The sequence below is a fragment of the Mirounga angustirostris genome, unplaced genomic scaffold, assembly GCF_029215605.1.
Source record: "Mirounga angustirostris isolate CCGP_5_RB_7025 unplaced genomic scaffold, mMirAng1.0.hap1 SCAF_14, whole genome shotgun sequence".
Classification (NCBI taxonomy): Eukaryota; Metazoa; Chordata; class Mammalia; order Carnivora; family Phocidae; genus Mirounga; species Mirounga angustirostris.
In genome coordinates, this window is record NW_026991722.1 from 283,659 (window position 1) to 311,394 (window position 27,736).

The 27,736-nt window shown below is 49.7% G+C and overlaps 1 protein-coding gene across 4 annotated transcripts; it reads right to left on the reverse strand.

Annotated features, from left to right (window-relative positions):
* Window positions 1-27,434, reverse strand: RBFA (ribosome binding factor A). Of its 4 annotated transcripts, XR_010407503.1 has the most exons (8): window positions 27,226-27,433; window positions 24,355-24,397; window positions 23,726-23,902; window positions 22,867-22,979; window positions 20,209-20,293; window positions 15,884-15,957; window positions 11,439-14,734; window positions 1-10,811 (listed from the first exon to the last, which is right to left on the reverse strand). XR_010407503.1 is itself a non-coding variant. In XM_045886502.3 (7 exons), the coding sequence occupies exons 1-7, from the start codon at window positions 27,384-27,386 to the stop codon at window positions 14,371-14,373; spliced, it is 1,017 nt and encodes a 338-aa protein (XP_045742458.1). In that variant the 5' UTR covers window positions 27,387-27,433; the 3' UTR covers window positions 1-14,370. The 4 variants fall into 4 exon arrangements, 3 of the variants coding, with proteins under 3 accessions (XP_045742458.1, XP_064434867.1, XP_064434868.1); XM_045886502.3 differs by having other exon boundaries at window positions 1-14,734; XM_064578797.1 differs by lacking the exon at window positions 27,226-27,433 and adding an exon at window positions 25,641-26,616 and having other exon boundaries at window positions 1-14,734.
* Between the last annotated feature and the right edge of the window lie 302 nt (window positions 27,435-27,736).

Consider the following 27,736-nt stretch of genomic DNA (forward strand, 5'->3'; position numbering starts at 1 on the left):
TTTTAAAGAGACAGAAAAAGTTTTATTGGAGCCCAAGTGAGGCCAGCGGCCGGGGACGTACAATCTTCCCAGAGAAGGGAGTGCTGTGGGGAAGGAACTTTTGGCGCTTTTTACATAAAGAGTTCTAAATCATCATGAGGAAGGACATTCCAGAAAGTTACAGACTTACGTTTTCAGTATGTGCAGGGCTGCATGGCTTTAATCTTATGGGAACCAGGGAGGTTTTTTCCTTTTATGTCTGGAATGGACTTTTTGGGTCATTTTTTTTAGTGATGCACATGTACAATGTGTGCTTGGAGCAGAAATACAGCCCATGACACACTGACCGTCACATACTGGAAAGCACCTCAGAGAAAACTTGAGGGCAACAACCTCTTTTGGTAATGAGAAATTTGCTAGAAAGCAGCCTGCTCCTCTGTGGGCCACACGCACACGGGATGCGCGGTTCCCCAGTTCCGGCTACTGCCCAGGCTCCTCCCCTTGTTGGGAGCCCTTTCCCCCTCGCAGGGGGGGCCAGCCCAGTGACCAAGCTCACTCTCCCCTGGCTGTAGGAGGCAGGTGTGTGAGCCATAGCTTCTCCTCGTGAGGGGCCCCTCTGCCCACAGATCAGGGGGCGCAGCAGAGAAGCGAGGACTGCAGGCTGACTCTGCCTCAGTGTCCTCAATTATAAATTTGACAAAGGCACCTGCCTCCCAGGACTAAGTAAATCCCAAGTGCTTCGAGTAATGCCTTAAGCCCCCAGGGAATGTTAGACTTTGTTGTTACTGTTCCTCCCGCCCTACTTTGCTCTCCCAGACGATAGGTGGGTTGTCTGACAGACTCATTACCACTGAGGTATTAACGGCTATGATGAGTTAGCCAACCCGCTTCCTGCCACGTTTGGATTTCAGTTGGGGAATTCTCAGTCCTTGTCAGGATGCTTTTAGACAGATCCTTAAAAGGATTAAGTGAATTTGGTTTAAGACACTCCTCATCTCGGGGCGTCTGGGTGGCTCAGTCGTTAAGCGTCTGCCTTCGGCCCAGGTCATGATCCCGGGGTCCTGGTATCGAGCCCCGCATTGGGCTCCCTGCTCCACGGGAAGCCTGCTTCTCCCTCTCCCACTCCCCCTATTTGCGTTCCCTCTCTCGCTGTGTCTCTCTGTCAAATAAATAAAATCTTTAAAAAAAAAAAAAAAAAAAAAACCACTCCTCATCTCACCCATTAGGAGGAAAGGGGCAGGAGAGTGAAGGAAGTTCATTCTTGGCTCAGACACGCAGTTTCCCACACTGTCTCCCATTTGCCAGGCATGTCTCCAAGCCAGTGTCCAGAGGCAGGAAAGGGGGCCCTCTCCTCTTGCACCCTCACTTCCCATTGGCCAAGTGCCCATCCCTAAACCCAGCGCTGGCAAGAATGGAGCTGCCTTGACGCCTTGGCTTTGAGGAGGGACACATGCTGCCCCAATTGGATTCTGGTTAGCAAGGAAGAAGGTAGGGGACCCCCCCCCCTCCACTTGCTGTAATGCCTCAGCCCCAAGGAATGCATCAGCAACATCAGAGCTACAGTCCTGGCGGACCATCCCAGACCTGCCAGTAGCAGCTCAGAACCTCAGCAGCTTCATCCGTAACATGGGGTTGTTGTGAGGAATACATGAGGTTGTCCGTGGAACGTACAATCTGCATTGTCAAGCCTCAGTCAGTGGTGAATGTCAACTATTATGATTATTACTTCCTTTTTTCCCCAAAGGTCTTCCTCTAGTTGAACTTAGTGTAAATATTTAAGTGCTTAACGTAAATATTAATGTTTTTGGTATAGTGTGCTGTCTCAGACCCTAAGGATTTCAGATAAGGAATTGCAGACCTGTGTATATTTTTCAGAAATGCTATAAATATAAATAAGATGAAATTTTATTTCTTTAATCTTTGTATGAGAGCTATTTATACATTTTTCCCCCATTTTTCTTAAGACTCTTTATTGTGGTAAGACACAACAGAGGGGTGTCTGGGTGGCTCAGTCGTTAAGCGTCTGCCTTTGGCTCAGGTCATAATCCCAGGGTCCTGGGATCGAGCCCCACATCGGGCTCCCTGCTCAGCACGAAGCCTGCTTCTCCCTCTCGCACTCCCCCTGCTTGTGTTCCCTCTCTTGCTGTCTCTGTCAAATAAAATCTTAAAAAAAAAATACACATAACAGAAACTTTACCATCTTAACCATTTTAGCATCCAGTTCAGTGGTATTAAAACACATTGCTATGTGGCTGTCACCATCATCTGTCCCCGTAATTACTTCCATCTTGTAAAACTAAACCTCTATGCCCACTGAACACTAACTGCATTCCCCACTCCCCCCAGGTCCTCGCACGACCATTACTGTCTGTCTCTATGATGGTGACTTCTCTAAGCACCTCATGTAAGTGGAATCCTACAGGATTTGTGTTTTTGTGACTGGCTTATTTCACTTAACATGTCCATATCCTTGCCATACTTGGATTTTTTGTAGTTTTTCAAAAAATTTTTTCAATCTTTATCACGAATATTTAGCAGAAAATATTCCAAATGACCTGAGATCATTTCATCTAAGTACAAGTTTCACATTGTGTATGTCTGTGTGTTTAAACTCTTCCCCCAAGGTGGGGCTCAAACTCACGACCCTGAGATTAAGAGTCACATGCTCTTCCAACTAAGCCAGCCAGGCTTTTTTCTAAATAGTAGCCTCTTTGCTTTTTTCTAAATAGTAGCCACCCTAATGGGCGTGAGGTGGTATCTCACTGTGGCTTTGATTTGCATTTCCCTGATAAGTGATAAGCATCCTTTCATGTGATTATTGGCCCTCTGTATATCAACTTTGGAGAGATTTCTATTCAAGTCCTTTGCCTGTTTTTAAATTGGGTTGTTCATTTGTTGTTGTTGTTGACTTGTAGGCATTCTTTGTATATTTTCAATATTGATTAGTTATTAGATATATGATTTGCAGATATTTTTGCCCATTCTGTGGGTTGCTTTTTTACTGTATGGATAGTATTTTTGTGCAACATTTATAATTTTTCATGAAATCTTTTTGTGTGTGTGCCTTTTGTGTCAGATCTGAGAAATCATTGCCAAATCCAACATCCTAAATCTTTGACCTATATTTTCTCTTAAGAATTTTATAGTGGTTAAGTCTTACATTTAGGGCTTTGATCCATTTTCAGTTACATTCTGTATATGGTGTGAGGTAAGGGTCCAATGTCAGTACATGGCATGAGGTAAGGGCCCAATGTCATTCTTCTGTGTGTGGACATCCCATTTCCCCTGCACCATCTGTTGAGAAGATTCCTTTCCCTGTTGAATGATCTTGGCACCCTTGTCAAGAGTCATTTAACCACATATGCAAGGGTTTATTTCTGGGCTCCTGATTCCATTCTGTTAGCCGATCAGTCTGCTTCTCAGCCAGAACCACAGTGTTTGATTACTGTAGTTTTCTGGTTAGTTCTGAAATCGAGAAGTGTAACTCCTCCAGCGTTTTCTTTCTTTTTCAAAATTGTTTTGGCTTATTCAGGGTTGAGATTCCATATGAGTTTTACGAAGGACTTTCCTATTTCTGTAAAAACATCATTGGGATTTTGATAGGCATTGCATTGAATCTGTACATCATTTTGGGTAATACTGACATTTTAACAATATTAAGTCTTCCCATCGATGAGCACAGGATGTGTTTCCATTTATTAATTTCTTTGAACAGTGTTTTGTAGTTTTCATTGTACAAATCTTCACCTCCTTGATTAATTCCTCAGTATCTTATTCTTTTTAATGCTACTGTAAGTGAAGTTATTGTGTAACTTCCTTTTCAGATCATTGTGTAGAGAAATGCAACTGATTTTGTCTTGACTTTGAATCCTGCTACTTTGCAGAATTCATTAATCAGATCTAACAGTTTTTTGTGGGGTCTTTAGGATTTTCTACATAGAAGATCAAATCATCTGCAAACAGATATAATATTACTTGTTCATTTCCAATTTGAAGGCCTTTTCTTTTTCCTGCTTAATTGCTCTGGCTAGAACTTCCCATACTATGTTAAATAGAAGTGGTAAAAGCAGCCATCCTTGACTTGTTCCTGATCTTCCAGGAAGAGCTTTCTTTCACCATTGTCTGCTGTGTTTTTTCACATACTGCTTTTGTTAAGGTAGTTTCCTTCTATTCCTATTTTGTTGAGTGTTTTTTTTTTTTCATGAAAGGGTGTTGAATTTTGTCAAATGCTTTTCCTGCATCAAGGTGATTTTTTTTCCCATTTTGATGTGGTATATCACATTTATCAATTTTTGTGTTGAATCATCCTTGCATTCCAAAAAAAAAAAAAAAATGCCTCTTGGTCATGGTGTATAATTGCTTTAATATGCTGAATTTTTTGCTAGTATTTTATTGAAGATTTCTAGATCAATGATCATAAGGGATCTTGGTCTGTAATTTTGGTGACATAGTCTTGGCAGGTTTAGTCTCGCTAGGAATTTGTCCATTTCATCTAGGTTATCCAATTGTTGGTGTACAAATGCTCACAGTACTCTTATAATCCATTTTATTTCTGTAGAATTGATAATTTCTCCATTTTCATTTCTGATTTCAGTAATTTCAATGTTCATCTAAAGTTTTGCTGATTTTGTTCATCATTTTGAAGAACTAACATTTTAGTTTATTGATATTCTCTACTGATTTCCTGTTCTCGACTTCCTCTGTCACAGTTCTAATCTTTATTTCCTTCCTTCTGCTAGTTTTGGGTTAGGGTTAGTTCTTCTGCATTTCCTTAAAGTTAGGTTGTTGCTTTGAGATCTTCTTGGTTTTTTAATGTAAGCATTTGTAACTATAAATGTCCCTTTAGCACTGCTTTTGCTGCATCCTGTAAGTTTTGATGTGCTGTTTTCATTTTCATTCATCTCTAAGTATTTTCTAATCTCCCTGTGATTTCTTTTTTGACCTATTGGTTATTTAAGAGTGTGTTGATTTAACTTCCACAAACTTGTGAATTTTCCAATTTTGTTACTGATTTCAAATTTCATACCACTGTGGTCCAAGATTGTAGAACAGCTGTTTTTAAATTGAGACTTAATTTGTGGCATAACATATGATCTATCCTGGAAAACGTCCCACGTGCACTTGAGAGCACTGTGTGTGCTCTTGCTGGGTAGAGTGTCCTGATGTGTTAGATTTAAAGTCCTCTCTTTCCCTACTTCTGTCTGGGTTTTGTATCCATTATTAGGAGAAGGAAATTCAAGTCTCCAAGTATTATTTTAAAACTCTTTCTCCCTTCAGTTGTGTCAAATTTTGCTTCATATATTTCAATGGCCTGTCATTAGACAAGTAAATGTTTGTAACTATGTATCTTGTTTTATGGAAATTTTTATTAATATACAGTGCCCTCCCCTATCTCTTGTAATTTTTTAAAATTTAAACTCATTTTTGTCTGGTATTATTGTAGCCACTCCTGCTATCATTGGTTATTATTTGCAGCGAACATCTTTTTACATCCTCTCACCTTTCAATCTACTTATGTCTTTGGATCTAGAGTCTCTTGAAGACAGCATGTAGTTGGAAGATGGTTTTTATCCATTCTGCCAATCTCTGTCATTTCCCTGGAGAGTTTAATCCATTTATATTTAAGGTAATTACAGATAAGGGAGGACTTCTGTCACTTTGCTATTTGTTATGTGCCTTACAGCTTCTTTTTGTCACTCATTTCCTGCATTACCCTTTTGTGGGTTTTTTGTTTTTTGGTACTGAAACATTTAAACTTTCTCATTTCCTTTTGTGTATATTCTATAGCTATTTTCTTTGTGGTTACCGTGGGGATTACATTTAACATCCTGAAACTGTAACACTCTAATCTGAACTTATACCAGCTTAATTTCAATAACACACAAAAACTCTGCTCAACATCTCTGTCCCCAGCCCTTTTAGTTGTTGATGCCACAAAACATAAATTAACATTTCTGTTAAATGCGCTCTCTTAAATTATGTAGAAAACAAAATGTGGAGTTATAAATTGTTGTTACTAGTTTTTATAATTGGCCATTTATTTTTCTTTACTGAGATCTTCATTTCTCCACACAGCTTCAAGTTACTGTCTACTGTCCTTCATTTCACCCTGCAGGACTCCTTCAAATATTTCTTGAAGGGCAGGTCTAGTGGTGAAGCACTCCCTCAGCTTTTATTTACTAATGTCTTAATTTCTCCCTCACTTCTGAAGGACATTTTGCTGAATATAGAATTCTTGGTTGAACGTTTTTCTTTTAGCACTTTGCATATATCAACCCACTGCCTCCTGACCTCCCGTTTCTGATGGAAATCTATTAACCTTACTTGGGATAGCCTTGTATGTAATTACCTCTCTCTTGCTGCTTCAAGATTATTTGGCTTTTGTGTTTCTTAGTGTGGGTCTCTGAGTTCATCTTAACTTGGAGTTCATTGAGCTTCCTGGATGTTTCCTCAAACTTGGGAAACTTTCAGCCATTATTTCTTCAAATACTTGTCTACCTCTTTCTCTCTCTTCTCCTTCTGGGACCCCCACAATGCATAGGTTTCTCTGCTTGGTGGAATCCCACAGGTCCCTTAGGTGCCATTAACTTTTATTCTTTTTTTTTCCTTTCTGTTCCTCAAACTCAACTTCCTTTGTCTGATGTTACAATCCACTGTTTCTTTCTTGTGCTTAAAACCTGCCTCTGAATTCCTCTAGTGAGTATTTCATTTCCATTATTGTACTTTCCAGCTTCAGAATTTCTTCAGTTTCTTTTTGCTTTCTCTTTTTGGATGGTTCCATTTTGTTCTCACATTGTTTTGTTGATTTCCTCCACATCTTTTGTCAGCTGAGGGTCAAGACAGTTGCTTTGAAGTCTTTACCTAGTAGATCTGCCATCAGGTCTTTTTCAGGGACAGTTTTTTGTTTTTTTTTTTTAACGGGCACACTTTCCTGTAAGAGGAGGGATGTTGTGACCCAGGGATCAGGGTAGACTCCAGACCCAACTTGTTACCACAGATCTTGGGGAGACGGGGGTGTCTAGACATTGCTGTGCATCAGAACATTTTCAACATTTCATTACAGAAAAGGGTTAGAAGGCTCCAGGGTGTTTCTACCCAAAAAAGTACAGCTTTTTAACAGTATAGGACATGATCTTCAAATCCTGCCTCTTCCCTAATCTTGATGGCTCTGAGACCTCTTGAAATGGAGCCAAAACTACAGGACAAATGTCAGTGGCAATGGCCAGATGGCCCTGTTATGAATGTTGTGCCTTAAGACCTCACAGCCTGGGACACCTGGGATGGAGTCCCACATCAGGCTCCTGCTCCGCGTGGAGTCTGCTTCTCCCTCTCCCTCTCCCTCCCGCTCCCCCGCCCCCGCTCCTTTCTTTCTCTCAAATATATTTTTTTTGAAGCACTCCTAGCCTAATGGCTTGTGAATCGGCACTCACACATACACGCACTTGCACACACGCAAACAGAACCACACACACAGGCATTCACACATGGGCACACTCACACATGCACACACACACTTTAGTCGACTGCTCTAAGGCTGTATGTGACACACTTCCAGGATCTGCTGGTTTCTATCAACAGAATTCAGGCAAGAACCTGCCCCAGATCTCCTGTCATTTCTCAGTGACATTTCTAATGATTCTTCCTCTGCTTTTCTCCTGGTAACTAAAATACATGCAATTATTCTTGGCTTTGTGACCCAAGATTAACAAACTCTAATAAAACCTGCTTTGAAGACCCAGTAGCTGAGCATGGGAGGATGAGGGCAACTGACTCCTCACAAACCTTCTTAATCCTGTAATGATGTGTGATGCAGGAACGCAGCCCATGTACCAATTTGCACGTCTCAGGCCTAACCAGGAACCAACATCAGGAATTCAAAACAGAACCCACAAGGAAGGTCCAGCCCACACAACATGGATACCACCATCCTGTCAGTCACTCTGGTGTGCTGGCTCGTTTCTACAGAGCCTGCATCAAGCACCAGTGTGCGAACTGCCTGCATACAGAATGGTGGCACAGAAGGGAATTTTATGTTTGGGGCTGAGTCAAGAGGGTTTACTGGGCATCCGAGAGTTTCTTGTACACATGTTCTTCCCAGAACAGCATACTTTAAAAGGTGGTGCCTAATCTCATGGTTCATGTTGAGAGGTGCTATCATTAGTGAATTTGAAAATACACAGAAAATGGTGTTACAGGGACATGCATTCTAGAATACTTGGAAGTGTTATCCAGATCTAAACTAAATATTGCAGGCAACAATGTTTTGTTCTGCCTTCAGTTGCTGAAAACCTACTTTAAAAAACAGATGGACGCCTGGGTGGCTCAGTCAGTGAACGTCTGCCTTTGGCCCAGTCCTGCATCAGGCTCCCTGCTCAGTGGGGAGTCTGCTCCTCCCTCTGCCTCTGCCCCTTCCTCACTCGTTATTTTTCTCTCAGATAGATAAATGAAAACTTTTTAAAAAATTGGATGGAAACTGGACTGCTCCCCTCTGTAGCAGATACTCTGGGTTTGATCTCAGTGGCATCTGTGCAATGACTGGGTGTCACCTCAGCTTATTGGGTGTGACGCGGGCCATGTCCATCTTCCAGTGCAGATTGCTCCGAGCTAGAGAGGAAGTAGGTTTCCTAACACCGTCTGGCACCCATGTGCACCACAGACAGGAGCAGAGTGAGACACTGGAGGCTGTGAGCCACACATCTGCCATGTGGTCATCCTAGCAGGTGCCTGGGCGGCAGAACTTGGGCTTTTCCAGGGAAAGAAGCTGCATGGAGGCTGCTGCTTTTAAGTTTCATGGGACAGGTCCAGGGGAAGCGGGTGCACCCATGCCCGAGGGGAGCAGTGGTGTCTCCATTTGTCCTCTGTGCCTCGCAGACAGAAAATCACTCCTGACATCTTGATTTTGGGCAGCAAACAGGCCTATTTGTACGGTTCCTGTTCTAAGAGGGGAAAAGCAAGATCCCAGCACTTGTCTCACCCAGATTCAAAGTTCCAGAAACCAAGGCTCAGTGGCAGGAAGGCCATCAAGGCTCCTGCACAAACCACACAGAACTGGCAGGGGGCGGGGGACTGGAAAGGGAGGCTGCCCTGAGATGCAGAAAAGCTGGAACTGTGCAAGTCTGCTAGTCCTGGCCAGTCCGGGGCTGACCAGGACTGCTGCAGAGGAGGGGCTCCTCCCAGTGGAAGTGGCAAAGACCCAGCTCTCCTTCATCACGAACACTACTCAGAGGGTGAGTGTGTGAGTGTTGGTTTCAGCCTGGCAAGACACAGAAAACACCCAGCAAGCACCTGAAAGACAAGTTGTATCTGAGCATGTGGAGGCCTAAGGAACACGATGAGAACTGCTGGGAACTGGGAAAGGAAACAGACAGGTTTTCTGTGCAACACTTTATGGGCCTCTTCCTCTCCTCCAGGCTGCCTCTGTGGGAGGCCTGCGTGCTGTCTCCTCCTGGGGGCCTTGCCCAGGTGAGCCTGTGGCCACTGCCAAACCATCCCCACGCAGGAGGTTACCGAGGTCTGCGCCTGACCATCATTTTAAGCTTCACGTCTTGGCATGAAAACAACTTGTCAGTATTCAGCTTCCCCTTCAGGTTTTGTTCAAGGCTAGAGCTCTACGGTATTCAAATTAACACTAAAAAGCCACACAGGTGTGTGCTCACGTTCTCCAAGATAAAGGTGAGGCTGGAACACTCTGCTTCTGCTCTCACAACAGGATTTATTGTAGGATCCGGAGGAATGTTTGCAGCTGTAAGGCTCTGTGTTTACTGCTGGCACTTTGGGTTCTGACAGGCACATCTGACTTCCAATAGGGCGGACTCTGGTCTCCTATGATCTTGGCATGTCACAAGGACATGAAAACCCAGCCACTTCTGTGGGGCCACCCTGCAGAGGGCCACCTCAAACGGGTGCATGTGCACATCCCGCTCTGCACATCCTCATGAGGTAAGCTGTACACATCTCCACCAAACACGGAATGAACCGCTTCCCCCTGATCCCTTTGCTCATTCGGAAACCAAAATCCTCAGCAGCAATGAGAACGAATACGAAGCATGTACCAGGCTCTGGTAGGTGCTCACGCGAGTCAGGACACCCTCACTGGGACCCTGACAGCCGAAGGGCACTGAGAACGGAGGTCACTGGCAGCAGATCTGAGTACTGAACCCAGAGCTGCAGTCTCAGAAGCCAGATGGCTGGAGAGGGCTCCTCTGGAGCATGAGGTCGTCACGTCCACCTCCGTGGTCAGGATCTGAAGCTGCAACACGCCTGTGTTCTCCCCAAATACACGAAACCTGCATCTTGCCTTCTTTCTCTGTTTTACCTCAAAGCCCTGATTTTCTGCTACAATCCCAGTGACAAGTGGCTCTTTTGCAGTCATTTCTGGCCCTATGTTCTGTTTTGCCTCGGCTTTTCTCAGGCCCAGAGTGAAAAGGGGCCTCAGGCTGTGTCTTCGTTTGCTGCTCATGTTCCCCTGAGCCAGCAAGATCACTTGCCCCTGACCTCGGAGCAGACCCCAACAGTCCATTAGTCAGTCAATCAACACTTGCTACACTCTGGCCTGGGAAACCCTGTGTGAGAGGCAGGCAAGAGGCTGAGCAGTCCATGCAGTGAGATCTCAGCTAAGGGAATGTAGGGGGCCGCAACCAAGACTTGGGGGTTCACAGAAGGCTCCCCAAAGGAGGTGGCCCCAGGTGAGGCAGAAAGGGGAAGAGAATGTGCCAAGAAGAAGTCACAGCAACAGGTAAGGCACCAAGTAAGGCCGTAGCACCAGCATCACCATCAGGGTCCCGAGAGACGCTGCCTGGGAGGCTGCTGCAGATCGGGGGCTGGACTCACATCTGAAAGGGGAAAGGGGTGAGCGTGAAAGGTGAATGATTAACAAGGACCCTTTGACTCGAAGAGAAGGAACATCCCAAGGCAAACCTGCGGAGGCAAACCCACGGAGGCAAAGCTGACTCTGACCTGGGGGGGCCCAGGCTGGGAGTTCAGGGTTGGTAACGCTTTGGATCTGCCCTGTACTTGGCATCTGCGGCCAGTTCCAGCCGCGGATCGCTGCTACTGTGGAGAACCCTTGCTGCTTCAGGGACCCTGACTCTGCCTCCCCCATGAACCCTTCCCAGGGCGACCTTTTCTACTACCAAAGTCCTCTTTAACCACAGTTCCACAAACTGAACATCAGGCGCACCCCTGCACCACCTCCCACCCTCGGCAGCCACACCTGCCCCAGGCTCCGCTTAGGACACATGCTGCAACCACCAGACTTGCCACTGGAGCTGCCATGCTGTAGTTCAAGAATTAATATTTAAACTCCAATTACGGGAATTTACACGGATCCCTCTTAAACTTCATTTGGCTGGTTTGGGTTCTTTATCTCAACCTACTGAAAGTGAGTTCTATTTTGTCATATAACATATTGTTCCCAGGGCTACACTTCACGTAATTCCTCAATTAAGAAATGAACAAACCTTGGGACACGGGATTTCAGAACCAGGTCTCCACACCTCGACAGGCTGGTGCAGAATATAAGTAGGGCCTGGGGTGGCACAGGCTTTTCCCAATCCTTTGGGATTATATGGAGTAATTAGATCCTTTATTTCACTCTAGAGCTTATATGCATCATAGATTTAACTGTGGAGTTTTGAATATGCTTTATGACAAATACTTTTATAAAATTGCATGTATCACGAACTGCTGAACAGAGAAGATGCCATAAAAAAGCGGGAGATATTTTGAACTTTCCTGATAGGACCTAGAAGGCCAAGATGTCAGACGGAGACTTGAGAGAGGAAGTCCTTCTGAAGAACATGGAGTTTTCAAAGACTGAAACAAAGCTGTCTTCTGTGGCACTCCTCCCATGGAAGCCTGTAAAGTTTTCTTTCCTATTAGGTATTTCAGTTGCTTAATGTTTATTTTCAGTTCCACTCTCTGGCTACTCAGTCCGTTCTAGGATTTCCACTCAGTCATCAGCAGGTGGAAGGGCCAAAGCCCCCGTGTAGATTGCCAGCTTATTAAGAGAAAATAACCTGGACCAGCCAGAGGAAGGGGTGGGGAGGGCGCAGAGCCGCCAGGCCCACTCCCCAAAGCTCCACACACACACCAACCCAGAAACTCTCTGACTGCACGTCAAGTAACTGAAATTCCAAGTCCTTTTAACAAAATCAGAGGTGAGAGGCGCCTGGGGGGCTCGGTCGTTAGGCATCTGCCTTCGGCTCAGGTCATGATCCTGGGATCCTGGGATTGAGCCCCACGTCGGGCTCCCTCCTCAGCGGGGAGCCTGCTTCTCCCTCTGCCTCTGCTCTTGCTCTCGCGCTCTCTCTTGCTCTCCCTCTCTCAAATAAGTAAAATCTTAAAAAAAAAAGTGTGCACAGTGCTGCATGCCAGTGGCGAACACGGACACTGTTCATGTCTCTTTTCACCCCGTAAGCCTGGTCCACACCCCACACGGCACCTGGCAGGAAACGCAGAGGTGATCACGTGGTCGTGCTCCCTGTCCCTCGAGAACACAACTGGTACTGCAGCGTGAGGGCCTGTCCGTGGAGGATGCCAGCGGGATCGACCGCACCACAGGCTTCTCCTGACGGGAAGCTCTGTTCCTCCCGTCTCCACTATAGCCCTCGCCCCCCAACCCCTTGCTTACACTGTACTTACAGGAGACAAGCGGAGAGTATGGAGCACAGCTTCCCAGGTCTGGAAACACACCTTGTTCCAGCCATTTGTTGACTTTCAACAAACAGAGCCCCAAGCACAAGCGGGAAGAGAAGAAGAGCCAGCACCCCGGCCTCCCCCCCAGTCCCCAGTCCTGTGACGCAGTGATGGGCACAGTTTGTGCGACACAGTTCACGGCCTCACAATCCAGGAGCCTTGTCCCTGCTGCTCTGCATTTGGGGTCTGGGCACCTCCTGAGGTGTGGAAGGGCCAAAGCCCCCGTGTAGATTGCCAGCTTATTAAGAGAAAATAACCTGGACCAGCCAGAGGAAGGGGTGGGGAGGGCGCAGAGCCGCCAGGCCCACTCCCCAAAGCTCCACACACACACCAACCCAGAAACTCTCTGACAGCCCCACATTGGGCTCCCTGCTAAGGGAACAGGAAGCAGGCTGCTTGGCGCTACAGGGTCCCGTATTAGTCATGTTTCTTATGTTCTGTGTTTACGATGTTTTAACATCTTGGGGGCCTTGTTGGCCTGGGAGAGGCTACCCCTCCCAGGGCTAACTCCTAAAGACAGCAAATAGTTGCCCTGTGAGCTCACCTTTTATGAGCAAACCCAGAACCCACACTCCAACTGCCTCCTTTACCTGGTTCTTACACACCAGCGAGCACTTCCTCTGCTCCCTGTCCCCCAGAGCCTACTGAAATTGCACTACCCAGCCCATTCATTCCTGCAGAAGCCACACCTTCTCTGCCTCCTGACCGAGCCTGGTGCCTCCCTGAGTGGCCCTGTGCAGCGAGGCATGTCTCTGCCTCCCGGGAACACTGAAGAGCAAATGCTCCTTTCCGGGCAGCCGTCTCAAGGTCTGTCACCTACCACACCTGATTAGAACCAACCACACGTATTCTCAGACAGGTACAGCCTTCCTCTGGACATTTCTTCTCTGGTCAGAAGAGGCGCTTCGTCAGCAAGTGCACTCCCAAGTGAAATGCTCCATACCCACGGCTACCTGTGCCTTCCGGGACAGATGGGATCACGCAAATGCCACGCAGACACCAACGCACCCAGCGCTTCTGACCTGTGATGTGTCCCTTCAACGGGGGCCACTTTGCTGGCAAAGGCAGCACTTCACGGTGCCACCTGCCTGCACACAAAGTGCACGGGGGCGTGCCCGCACGGCTAGGTGACAGCAATGCTTCCTTCCTGAGACTGTTTATAAAAGCACAAGTCATGCGCCCCCAAAAAGCCAAGCCACCAACTTCCTCGCTCCATCTCACGCGTGTCTGATCATGTAAGCTCTGTGGTACCATTTTCATCATCAGGACAGTGACAGTGCTTGGGAAAGGGAGGTACCCCACACCCAGAAGCATGTTTCTCTAGGTCAGACTTGATTAAGGGTTTATTTTATTTCTGACAGGCGCCATAGCTTCTTGCCCTGGGGAAAACTGGACTTGGGGCCATTGTTTAGTAGACCATAAGGATGGCGCTTCAGGCGTGAGCTGAAACCCGCGCAAACAAGACGAAGACGCTCTGCCTTCCTAACCAGGAGCCTGTGCGGCACAGGGCTGTCCACGTCCGAGAAGGGTGTGCAAGTGCCCGAGTCAGGAGGACCGACTGCTGCCATCAAGCAAAAGGCTTTCACATGCTTCCCACGACCACCTCCGTTCTCAGCCCAAGTTCCACGTCCACCAGTGTCCTTGGGCTGCACCGCACGCCTGGAGCCCAGGACCCACCCCCTCCCCGCCCCTTGGTCACCTCCCCCCTTCCTGCCTCCGCTGCTCGCTGCCCCCCGCTCTGCAGCTCGGGCTGCTGTCCGCACCCCAGGTGCCACCCAGGTCAGGGCCGGGGTTGCTGCTCGCCGCCCCCAACAGATGGTTCCTGGGGGAGAGGTCACTATCTGCACAGGGTGCCACCTTTCCCTCTCTCGTTTGCGTTGCCAGATCAGCTGTCAGCCGCGCCTCCTCGGGACTCACGGTCCTTCGCCCTTGCCCTTTCCTCCTCTTGTACTCCAAGATCTGTTTGTTGAGCGCCTCGTGGTCGATCCCACACAGACTTGAGCACGTGGCAGAGGCTGGGGTGCCTTGTGGCTCAGGAGCATCCAGGGCCCCGGGGCCCCTGGAGGGAGAAGAGGCATCCGGTGAAGCACAAAACAGCAGGACAGCGTGGGTCCTGGGCCAGCGCTCCCACTTCCCACCTCCACTTGCCTGTGGGCTGCCCGAGTCCAGGGGAAGCTGGGAGTACGGCACAGGGCTCCCCGGCCCAGCCACTCTGCTGATGCTCCTGGAGCCTGCGCGTGGTGCAGGCCAGCACGGTCCCCGCACAGCCCCTTCCACCAGCTGTGTTTTCCATCTTTTTCCCCAGTTAAACATGGCTAGTGTGCTAGGCCAGTTTCACAGAATTACAGCTGGGGGCTTTTAGATCTATCACTCAGGTTACTTAAGAAACCAAAGGAAAAGATCAGAACTGGTGCAACCCTTTCAGAACCCAAATTCGGCAACTCATGCCTCTAAATCCTTTTCTGCTCAGCTCTGGAAGGTCTCACACCCATGGGCTGGGCTCCCCGTGGCTTGGGGCCTTTGCTCTAGCTCCGCAGGCAGGATGGTGACTGTGGGCCCTGCCAGAGGCCCCGACAGTACCCTGGACACTGAGGCACCCGTCTAAGGAACAGAGGCTGAGCGCCTGCTGGAGCTCTTCCCTTGCCTGCGATGGGGCCTCCACGTACACCCCTCGAGTCCTCATGTCTCTCTCAGACAGTGACAGCCTGATTGAAAACTGCAACGCTGCCCCTACCCTCCCACCCTCCCACCTCCTGATCGGCCAACCAGACCTTCCTGATCTACAATCATCTGTGGCTCCCTGTTGGCCTTGCCCAGCAAAATGCGAGCTCCAAAGACCCCATTGTCTGTTCTGTTCACGTAAGAATCCTAGCTGCTAGAACAGGGATATAGTACGCACTCAAGAAAATTGTGCTGAGTGGATAAAGAGGGTGAGGGAGAGACACCCGTCCTCCCTTGATGAGTCACTGTAGCCTAGACTTCTGGGACGACCACAGGGGCCTTCCCAGTGGCCTTGCTGAGCTGCTGGAGCTGCTGCAGGCTGCCACTGGGACCGGCCACAGGCCACCGCCAGGCTGGGCCCCCGGGCACAATGCCAGGCCTGGCCTGTACACCTAGCTGAGGGTGCAGGACTGTGCAGCTGCCATAGCAACCGGCAATTCCACACCTGGACATCTGCCCAAAGAATCAAAATCACGTCCCCACATACCTGACGTCGTCTTGCACACAGTCTTCTTTTTCATCTGGGGGTCCAAAATCGGCAATGGCCAGTAACCGATCAACCTGAGAAGGACAGACGGGAGGGTAACCTGATAAGCCACACCTCCACCACCGGCATCAGAGCCTGGCTCAAGTGAGCCCGTGTGAAGCCTCGTGGTGCTGGCTCAGATACAGGCCTTCCGACTGCCCAGCCCAGCCCTCTGATGACACCTCCCAGTGAGGACGCTTTCAAACATCTGCTGCTTACAGTCACGTGTCCTCTGATAACCAACTTTTTTAAAAGTACACTTAAAACTTGTAAATGTCAAACTTACGAAGAAACCAGGTAAACGTTAGTTCAAGTAAGTAATTCCTAATGAAATGTAAAATACTTCAATTTTGCCACAGAATTCGTGTTTGGAGAAAGAAAGCCTCCTGGCCTAGCGATAAAGTCACAGTCTGGAGTCCAGCATGTGAATCCAGTTGCACAGTGGCCGAGGGGCCTAACCTGGAAACGAAAGCTCTCCTCGTGGGGGCACCACACAGAGCCCTGCTCCCTGGACACTGAGGGCGGCTCACACCTTCACCCCCCTACCTGCATACCCAGGACATGCACCCGAGACCCCACCCTGCTGTGGGGCGAGCCCAGGAGAGCCAGGGCTAGTCCTTCCCCCACAGCACAAAGCACCATCACAAACCAATGGCATGCCAATAAAACCCACAAATGTAAAAAGCAGCAGGACCAGGAGAAAAACCAGTCTGCAGAGAACAGAAACAGGACAGATGATGCCACAAAATGAGAACTGGACGTCTCCCAGGTTAGCCTGGAGAACACATGTGCTCGCACCTGCCAAGGGACCTGTGCCGGACACACGACCATTCTGCACAATTCCACACTAAGCAAACCTCGCGAGAATGGGCAAAAGACTTGAACAGACCTCACAAAACAAAGAACGGCCAACGGGCACGTGGGAAGATGCTCACAAACATCAGTCGTCAAGCAAATGCACGTGTGAGCACCAGAAGGGCCACCACAAGCACAGCAGGACCGCTGACGTCAGGCGGGAGCTCCCAGCGGTCCAGACCGTCCCATGTGACCAGCAGTTTCTGAAAACCAGACATACCTGCCACTCCCACATACCGACCTCCAACACGCAAAGACGGGTACACAACGGTTCACAACAGCTCTACCCACAGTCACAAAAAAACAGGAAAAGAGACAAATGTTCGCGAGAGGTGAATGGTCACTCGGTGACAAGGTGAACCTCAAAGACAGCGCTGACCAATAAATCCAGATGGGCTTCTGTGCACACAGAATTCCAGAAATCTAACCAGGCAAACTCATTTACAGCAGGTAGGGAGGGTGAGGACTGGGGGGCACGGGCAGGGGCCGCGGCACAAAGGCAGGCCCTCCTCCATCCGGCGCACTGCCTGGAAATCAAGTGTCACTAAAGCTGCTCTTGGAAGCCTTAACCAAGCACTCCATGCAACTGCAACCAGATCCTGACACGTCCACACGGGCTGCGGGGACAGGAGCGGCTCCACGCTGACCTCTGAGAGAAATCAGGCCACTCGGACGCCCTCTCCAGGAAAGACTCAGGATTGACCATACGCGAGCAAGCATCCCACGTGGTTAGGCCTGCTCTGCCTGGCTCCGGCTTCTCAGAAGCCTGGTGGTCGGCCGGAAGACAAGCAATTTGTAATATCGTAATAAATCACAATGCCGGTATCGTAGTTGGTGCGTTTTTTTAGAATTTTACATTTTCCTTCAAAATCATTACGAAAACTAACGTTTTAAAAATCCTCTGATTGAAATGTAACATATGGGGGAGAAATACACAAACCGTTACATGTACAACTCGAGGACATTTCACAAATGCACAGTGTCTGCACCCATGGGTGTCCTGACATTGCGGAGATGAACCCCAGAAGCCTCTTCACGTCCCTCCTGCTCACTCCCTTGTCCAAAGACAGCCATCAGTTTGACTTCCATCCCCAAACATTAGCCACACTTGTCTGAACATTCTATAAACAGAACCACAGGGAACATGGCCTTTCCTCTGGCTCCACGTCAGCTGCGAGGTGAGGGGAGCACATCCACCCACCCACCTGTACCTGGGAGTCTGACGCATACCCGGGAGTCTGATGCATACCCAGGAGTCGGACCTGTACCTGGGAGTCTGGGAGTCTGACACGCACCCAGGCGTATAACCCGTACCCGGGAGTCTCAGGAGTGTGGGAGTCTGACAGGTACCCAGGAGTCTGACCCGTACTTAGAAGTCTGACCTGTACCTAGGACTCTGGGAGTCTGATGCATACCTGGGAGTCTGGGAGTGTGATGCATACCCAGGAATCTGACAGGTACCCGGGAGTCTGACCCGTACCCAGGAGTCTGATGTGTAACCGGGAATCTGACGCATACCCTGGAGTCTGGGAGTCTGACGTGTTACCAGGAGTCAGACCCGTACCTGGGAGTCTGACGCATACCCGGGAGTCTGACTGACGGGTCCCTGCCGCCAGCACTCCGGGCGAGTCTCGTGTGCACACACTCAGTTCAGGTGGCAAGATGTGCGCACCCTCAGCTTCTGCGGCTAGCTGCTTGGCCTGCAGCACAGAGCAGGTCCCCCAGTGTCATTCTGGCCCACTCGGTGTGGTCACTAGTGGAAACCTCTTGGGGGAAGGGCAAGCCCCAGCATCTGTGCAGGCCGAGCACCCCTGTGTGTCTACAGGCACTGATGCCAGCCCTGCTAAACACTACCTGGGGTAGAGCTCATTACTGCTCTTCAAACGTTCAGACCAGTGGACGCTACCCTGAGAATGCCAAGTAAGCTGTTGCAACTACAGCCAGCCCCTGGCATTTCCAACTGCCTGTGACTTTTCAACATGTGCAACCAACATAAAATACAGAAATGAGCGGACAGCTACAAGACTCATAGTTTCATCCATAATCCCCAATTTCAACTGTGTGTGTCTATCCAAACTGCTTTTCTACTGGCTGACTTTAACCCCTATTTCAAAAAAAACACCGCCCTGACTTAGGTGAATCATCTGCCCCAATCAGAGATCCCCCCGGCCCCTCTGCTTGCTTCTGACTACAGGAACACAGACGCCTGAGGACAACGAGATGAGCAGAAGCCCAACCTTCCCTCTGCCCCCAGCACAGGAAGGACACGGGAGGACAGATGCTGGGCAAGCCCAAGTGGCCTCCAGGAGCCCACAGCACCGTCTGGAGACAGAACGGCTCCGAGATGCTTTAAGCCCTACCTGTACCTCCCCCTTTCCAATGACTTTTTCTAGAAAGGAGCCCACAGAGCCAGGTAGGACCTACCTCCCCACAGAGGGACCAGACATGAGGGAGAGGACTCTCCCTTTAGCTGGGTGGTACTTCCCTCTACCAGCTCCGCCAACCGTGCATGGGTGAGTCCCTTGCACGCATCTTCCCAGCACACCCCACAACCTAAATTCTACTTGATTCTCTAAAGCTGGCACTGGTCACATTACTCCGTTTCCTTTTCTAGTGAGGAAAATCATACATGTATCAAGGTAATTATTCATACAATGTTTTCTGTGTTGCTTATATAACAAGTAACAAAAAATGAAAATCTCCAATTAGATTTGTTTTCCTCTGTGGATCTAAATACTACCTAGTCCTGGGGCACCTGAGCATTTGACTCCTGGTTTCGGCTCAGTTCATGATCTTGGGGACATGGGACTGAGCCCCGTGTCAGGCTCCGTGCCCAGTGGGGAATCTGCTTGAGATTCTCTCTCCCGTTGCCCACCGCCCCCCACCCCCACTCATGTGCACCTGCCCTCTCTCTCAAATCTTTAAACTAAATAAAAAAAGAAAAATAAAGAAATACTATCTAGTCCTGTGGTGAATAACAGTCACCTAACTATATTATCATGAATACCACTGACTGGGGTTTTTGTAAACTTTTTTAAAAGTATAACACACCTTAATAACTACTGGGTAACTACCACACAGAAAGAAAATGTATATAAACTTACAGGTTGCAACCTTTATAACTAACTTATAAATAACAGAATGTAACCTCCAGTGTAAAATAATGTAGGTCGAATCTGCAGAGGAAGACAGTCTGTAAGTCGAGAAACCGAGATTTGGTTTCCTGGGTAGAGATTTAGTGGTAAATGTTAAAAGCCAGAGAAAGCAGTTACCTCTAGGGAATCTGGCTGGGACAGGTGCCTGGGAGCCTCACTTTCCATTTATACTCTTGGGGACTGATCACCTCCTTTAACTATACCCATTATCGTTCCAATGTTCGCCCTCTTCCGCTAAGCTTCGGTCACAGGAAGTGTGTGACTTCAGGGCCTCACCTCAGCCAGAGCTGCGTTTCCTCTGTCCCGAATGAACACTATGGGCGGCACATTCCGCAGGGTCTGCTGGGACATCAAAAGGTGCCTGGAGAGAGACAGAGCAAAAAGGAAAACATACAATCATCTCATGCAGAGTAAAACAAGAGATTTGCTGTCACGTTTTTCAAACACGAAAATGTCAGCCCAGGGCATCCTAGCCAACTGCCACATCACACAAGGGATACCAAATACATCATCCCAACTGTTTCTAACTGCCTAAAGGCAACTCTTGAGATCCTTACGAACAACCTGATCTGAGCCTGGAAGCCTCCTGGGCATCGCAGTGGCCGTGGGCCGCGTGGTCTGGGCACCAGCAGCCAGTGGATGTGCCCTGGCAACAAGGCCACAGAAGTGCACCGAGGTCCTGAGGCACGAGTCAGACATGCAGCATCGTCTGCAGAGTCGCTCATGCATGCAGTCGGAGGTGACGCAGCTGTGCAGACGGCCTCTCCAGACAGTGACAACAGATCCTGGGACGCGGTTACAGCAAAGCCTGTATGCTAAACCTCGGCTCATCCCAAGAGCTGGGAAAAGGGATGGTCTGTTCAGCTGATTTTCTGATTACCTAAAACTAATCAGAAAACAATACTTTCTCGCCAACACTTGTTGGAAATCTTTCTTGTTTCTGTTAACAAGAAAAAAATTAACTGAGCACTCTTTGATACGCAATTTAAAAGAGACTCCTAGGGTCTCCTGGGATGGACGTCAGGAGAGCTGAAGCGGATGGTATGTAAAAAACACTGGTTCCACACAGGACTCATCCCCTTCTCCAAAAAATGGAGTATGATAGACAAGGGAGAGGCGAGATGGACAGAGAAGGGAGGGAAGCAGGGAGGAGAGAACCCAGTTCTGAGAGTGCTGGTTGATTAGGTTTCTGCATTTCTTCAAACTGGGGAGGAAACAGAGTTAACTCCTTTACTATCACCCAGCTCGGCAGTTCTCAAAATGTTTGGTCTCAAGACCTCCTTATACTGTTAAAAATCACTGAGAACACCAAGGAGCTTCTGTTAATGTGGGTTATATCTGTCTGTATCTATCGTACTATAAATTAAAACTCAGAATTTGAAAAATATACATTAATTCATTTCAAGTAACGAACTCACTAAGTGTTCACGCATGGATATTTTTAATGAAAAATAATTTTTTTTTAAAGATTTTATTTAGTTACTTATTTGTCAGGGACAGAGAGAGCACAAGCAGGGGGAGTGGCAGAGGGAGAAGCAGACTCCCTGCTGAGCAAGGAGCCCGATGCGGGGCTTGATCCCAGGACCCGTGGATCATGACCCGAGCCAAAGGCAGACACTTAACTGACTGAACCACCCAGGCATCCTGAAAAATAACTACATAAAAAAAAAAAAAATTGAGAGGTGTGGCGTTGTTTAGTTACAAATTTCTTCACTGCCTAGCTTAGTTGGATTCTCATCTCTCCATCTGCATTCGAGCTGTTGTTATTTTGGCTGAAATATAGGAAAATCAGGCCTCACACAGATCCCTAACTGGAAAAGGAGTATGTGAACAGCACCTCAGAAAAGAATGATCTTCTCTGATAACCCACAGAAAGTCCACCAGTGATGATTTATTAAGGGCTGGCTGCACTGTGGAACCTGAAGCCAGGCCAGCGTCACAATTATACTAAAATCCACTGGTCTTCCTGCACTTTGAATCGAGCTTCCCCTACACTTGATTTTGTAGTCTCCTGTTCTGCTCGCTTGGAGACTACGGACTCCCTGAGTTACCCAGGTTTTCCGATGCTTGCACTGTACCACCCAACACTAGTCAGCGTTACCACCGGACTCATCCAGTCTTCAAGTATCGGAACGCTATCAGACTTCTGGTGGTAGACACAGTTTTCTAAAGTCAATTTTCATTTGAAAGCTTGAATTTTGGGGCACCCGGGTGGCTCAGTTGGTTAAGCATCCGACTCCTGGTTTCAGCTCAGGTCGTGATCTCAGGGTTGTGTCGGCAGGGAGTCTGGCTGATGACTCTCTCTCTCCCTGCCTCTCTCCCCCCCCCACCCCCCAGATAAATAACTGTTTTAAAAGAAAAAGGCTTGAATTTTATCACTGGGAACAAGTACAGTCAGTTGTTTTGTGATGTGACAGGTTCACTTTGCTCATTTTAGAGAAAACGTCAAATACCCACATCTGAAAAAGCGCAGCTAGCTCACTTGCTATTTCAGTGAAGGAGCGTCTGCTTCAGCTCACGTCAACTGCACGTTTCCCAAGACGACCGTCCCACGCCAGCAGGGCTAGTTTATGCTTGCTCCCCACCGCACACCGAAATGACATGCACCCAAGGGTCGGGATTTAATAAAATTAGTAACTTCGCTTATTCGTCAAGGATATTCTTGAGGAAAACTGCGCTTCTTCCCATGAGCAGCTGGCATGAGGCTACACCAACCACGGGGACATCCGGATGTCAGGAGCCCCTAGACGTCTAGGACCACGCTTTGAGAACCACTGTCCTAGACTACATCCCGCATGAATATGTAAGTTACATTTTGGAATTTAAGAGTATGCTTCCAAGAGTTTCCTTAAAAGCAGCAAAAACACAGCGAACGAGGGGGAGGTTCAAGACGCAAGCCAAAGCAGGCGGGCTGAGAGAGCAAGGCGCCATCACCTCATGTGGGCAGCACTCCTCTGCAGGATGGCCTCTGTGTGCGCGTTCTGTTCAGCGGAGACCGTGGTCTTCCAGTACGCGCGGCAGGCGGAGAAATCTGGAGTCAGAGAGACCTGAGCCCACCCACCCCAGCCGCGAATCACTTTCAGCTCCCGTGGGTTTCCCGCACACAACACTCAGGAGACAAAAACGAGTGCGTGCGCAGCCTTCAGCTTCAGGCCCCCGCCACCCACAGGCAGGCGCTCCAGCAGGTACCGCCACAGGCCACCGTCTCCTGCCGCTCACTCACAAGGGAGGAAGCTGGGCTCCGAATCCAAAACCTTAACGTCCCTGACCCCGATCCCACAGCGCACATCAGAAATGCCTGACCTGGGGCGCCTGGGGGGCTCAGTTGTTAAGCGTCTGCCTTCGGCTCAGGTCATGGTCCCAGGGTCCTGGGATCGAGCCCTGCATCGGGCTCCCTGCTTGGCGGGAGGCCTGTTTCTCCCTCTCCCACTCCCCCTGCTTGTGTTCCCTCCCTCACTGTGTCTCTCTCTGTCAAATAAATAAAATCTTTGAAAAAAAAAGAAATGCCTGACCTGCTACTCCTTCCCCTCCGTACGTCCCTCTGGCTAAACTCAAGTCTAGGGTGACACAGACTGCAGGAAGACCCATCCGCCCCACACACGTCCTGGGCACCTGACAACGCCATCGGTGTCTGCACACCACAGACGTACACATGCACCCCATCTGTACTACTTAGATGGTCATGCTTAACCTGGCTTCTGAACTCAAAGACCTCGAGAACAACGTGGGGCCTCCTTCCTAGCCACTAGGCTGCCGGCCTCCCCCGTTCCTCCCGCTCTGCCCCCGAGTCTACCTTGGAGAGCTGCACATTCAGGTCACAGATCTCTTGGCTCACTTCAGCGGTGCACAGCAAATCCATCAGCGCTTTGTAGAGGAGGCCGTTCAGTGCCCTCAGGCGCACGTGGTCGTCCCTTGTGGTCTTCTTTGAGGTGCTCTTCATTAGGAATTCCAACTGGGATGGCTTGTAAATCTCCATCCAGAAGAACAGACAAAAAGGCCAACATTACAATTGTACATTAAACTTGCTCCTGGGGCGCCTGGGTGGCTCAGTCGTTAAGCGTCTGCCTTCGGCTCAGGTCATGATCCCAGGGTCCTGGGATCGAGCCCCGCATCGGGCTCCCTGCTCCGCGGGAAGCCTGCTTCTCCCTCTCCCACTCCCCCTGCTTGTGTTCCCTCTCTCGCTGTCTCTCTCTCTCTCTCTGTCAAATAAATAAATAAAATCTTAAAAAAAAATTAATTAAAATAAAATAAAATAAATAAAACCTAAGAATTCACACTACCAATGTCTCTAGTCCCACTCCTGCAGACCTTGTGTTCTCAAATATGGAAATGGAACGACGGCCAGGCTGGAGCTCTGCCGACTTCTGGAGCCTTATGCCCACCAGAGTCTAAAGCAGCTCCTTATGGCTGCTCTGTACTTACCAAGTGAGAGCCCAAGGAAGGACCTTCATACCAAAACTTCTTTCTATGGGGAGAAAATAAGAACTATGATACTGGTGGCAAATTAAAAAAAAAAAATCATACACACCAACTCAACACTACAATACCACAATCCTTCCTAAGGGGCTAAACTTGGGCACAGAAATGTTGTTACTGGAGAACTAAGAAATTCAGAATTCTAATCAACAACATGGTGTAGGGGAGACAGAGACAGTTTAATTCAACCTGCTAACATTTACTTAAGGTCTACAATTCCAATCCTGAAGATGGAGAAAGAGAACCTCAAAAGAAGGCCTACCAAACTGCACGTGAGCACTGTACCCAGGGTATGCAACCACGCATTTGCTGGACTGGACGAGAAAAACCGGTGGTGATGGGGGAGGGTTCACTGCTTCGGTGGGAGATTACAGAAAGCAAGGAAAGCTTCCTGGATGAGCCATGTGGTGGTGGACTGGAGCTGGACATCAGTATGGACTCAAGTGACCCTGACTATCAACACGGTGGTCACACAGAGATGTTTACAGGCAAGTGTACATGCAGGGGTTAACAAAAATGTATTTTCTGCTTTGTCAGCTGAAAAGGCCTGAGGGACAGACACCCCAGCTCTCAGATTATCATCTCTGATGTCGTCCTGCAATAACAGAGCTTCTTGGAGAAATGACTGACTCCAGGGCTGAGAAAGGAAGTACTAAAAAAATGTTTTTAGGGGCCCCTGGGTGGCTCAGTCAGTAAAGCATCTGCCTTTGGCTCAGGTCATGATCTCAGGATCCTGGGATCAAGCCCCATGTCGGGCTCCCTGCTCAGTGGGGAGTCTGCTTCTCCCTCTGCCCCTCACCCACCGCTCATGCTCACTCACTCTCTCTCAAATAAATCTTAAGAATAAAAAGTTTTTAGGGGCGCCTGGGTGGCTCAGTCATTAAGTGTTTGCCTTCGGCTTGGGTCGTGATCCCAGGGTCCTGGGATTGAGCCCCACATCGGGCTCTCTGCTCTGCGGGAAGCCTGCTTCTCCCTCTCCCACTCCCCCTGCTTGTGTTTCTGCTCTCGCTATCTCTCTATCAAATAAATAAAATCTTCAAAAAAAAAAAGTTTTTAAACTTAAAAGCTGCCACAAAATCCCACAATGGTGAGTGTGCCAAAGAATAAAGGAGCTAAATTAAAAGCTCCCAATGGTCAAAGATAAAACAATCTGAGAAAAATAAAGTAGTATTAGGCGAACACCCCGAAGTCCACGCTGATATAAATTAGTAAGTGCAGGACAAGACACACACCTCATGGAGAAGTGCAAACATTCAAGAGCACGACTCCCCACCCCTCAGGTGTGCCTGCCCACGGTGAAATCCCCTAAAGAAGACAGGACACAATGGGGGGTGGGTAAACGTGACAGACATGACCTCAGTCAGTCATCAGGGCCAACAGCGACTGTGACAAACAGCCCTCTGTAGCCCTCCTCCCAAGCTCCCGTAATGCCAGCATAAGGGCGACAAGAAAACAAATCCCAACCGTGGGGCACCCTAGGAAACGTCTAACCAGAGCGCCTCAAAACCATCAAGGCCATCAAACACGGACAGAGATGGCCAGTCAAGAGGGGCCTGAGAAGGTGATTCAATGTAAGGTGGTCTCTGGATGGGTTCCTGGGGCAGAAAAAGAACTTTAGGTTAGAACTAAGGAAACAGCAATAAGGCGCACGCTTCAGTCAACAATCACGTACGAACCCTGGTTCATTCCCGGGACGAGCATGCCACACTAACCCGTCACAGAGCAGACACTGCGGGTATCTGGAACTCTGCACTCTCCACCAACTTCGCTGTAAATCTAGAAATGTTTCCAAAATCTAGTCTATTAAAACGGACGTATACCTATCACAGAGTTAAAAGTGTGGTACGGAAATCAACGTATTTTATTACAGACCTCTCACCAAAGAAAACTTCTCAAATAAAGCCCACAAAAAAACATCCAAGTGGACAGAAACGCTCACACATCTTTCCCTCTCTGATGAACCTACTCCCAAAACTCCTGCTGGTAACAACAATCAACAGAAATGGTCCTGACATACTGTTAGGGTTTCGTAAACTTAAAATTGTGTTACCTCAACTGTAAATAAAGAGAAAAGGCTGAGCGGGAAACCGAGCAAATGTTAAATAGTGACGAGCGGGATTCCTGGCAATTCTGCAATAACCCTAAACCTAACGAGCAAGAGCTACGCTTGCTGACCAGGTGCTGAGACAGGGCTCCAGCGGGGGCCCCAGAAACCCCGTCCCCGCCGCCCCCGGGGACGCCCTCCCCTTAACCCGTGGACCCCGTCCCCGCCCCGGGGACGCCCTCCCCTTGTCCCGCCGACCCCGTCCCCGCCCCGTGGGCACAGCCCCCGCCCCGTTGGCTCCGCCCCCATCCCGTAGCCCCGCCCCTCGGCCCGTGGACGCCCTCCCCCTGCCCCGTGGGCACCGCCCCCCGGCCCGTGGACCCCCCCCTCTCCTTGCCCCGTGGGCACAGCCCCCGCCCCGTTGGCTCCGCCCCCATCCCGTAGCCCCGCCCCTCGCCCCGTGGACGCCCTCCCCTTGCCCCGTGGGCTCCGCCCCCACCTTGTAGCCCCTCCCCCTGCCCCGTGGGCACTACCGCCCCGTGGACTCCGCCCCCGCCCTGTTGCCCCTCCCCCCTTGCCCCGTGGGCACCAACCCCGCCCCGTGGACACCCTCCCCTTGCCCCGTGGGCCGCCCCCCTCTCGTGAACAGATCCCCCGAACCTGCGTCCTGCCCCATGGACACTGCCCCTGCCCCCTACCCGAGTTAGTCGCCCTCTGCCACAAGAGCACTGCCCCCATGCCCAGCGCCCCCACCCGGACGAAGTGCGCATTACTTGGTTTTCGAAGCAAATTTCTTGAGTAGATTCTTGCCGCAACAGACCGGCGAGCCATTCAGGCCTCGCGCACCACCCGGAAGGAGAGCCGCGTGGCGACCACGGAGTAACGCCGGGAGCCCCTCGAGAAGCCCCGACGGTCGGAGAGTTACCGCCCACATGGCTGCTGCAAGAGCGCCGGGGCGGGGCGACGTGAGGCGACGCGGGGCGACGTGAGGCGACGCGGGGCGACGTGAGGGGACGCGGGGCGGGGCCGGCGCGGGGCGGGGCCGGCGCGGGGCGGGGCCGGCGCGGGGCGGGGCCGGCGCGGGGCGGGGCCGGCGCGGGGCGGGGCCGGCGCGGGGCGGGGCCGGCGCGGGGCGGGGCCGGCGCGGGGCGGGGCCGGCGCGGGGCGGGGCCGGCGCGGGGCGGGGCCGACGGACTAGGCGGAAGCACGCGGAACGAGGTGAATTCGGAGGCGCAGTGTACTCTGAGGCGGGGCGACCTGCGTACGGAGCGACGTAGGGGCGTG

Coding starts and splice junctions, on each gene's coding strand:
- RBFA (XM_045886502.3), bottom strand. CDS start 27,386: ATGTGGGCGGTAACTCTCCGACCGTCGGGGCTTCTCGAGGGGCTCCCG. Junction 23,903..24,354: donor CTTCCTTGGGCTCTCACTTG/GTAAGTACAGAG, acceptor TTCTGGATGGAG/ATTTACAAGCCATCCCAGTT. Junction 22,980..23,725: donor TGAATGTGCAGCTCTCCAAG/GTAGACTCGGGG, acceptor GGGTGGGCTCAG/GTCTCTCTGACTCCAGATTT.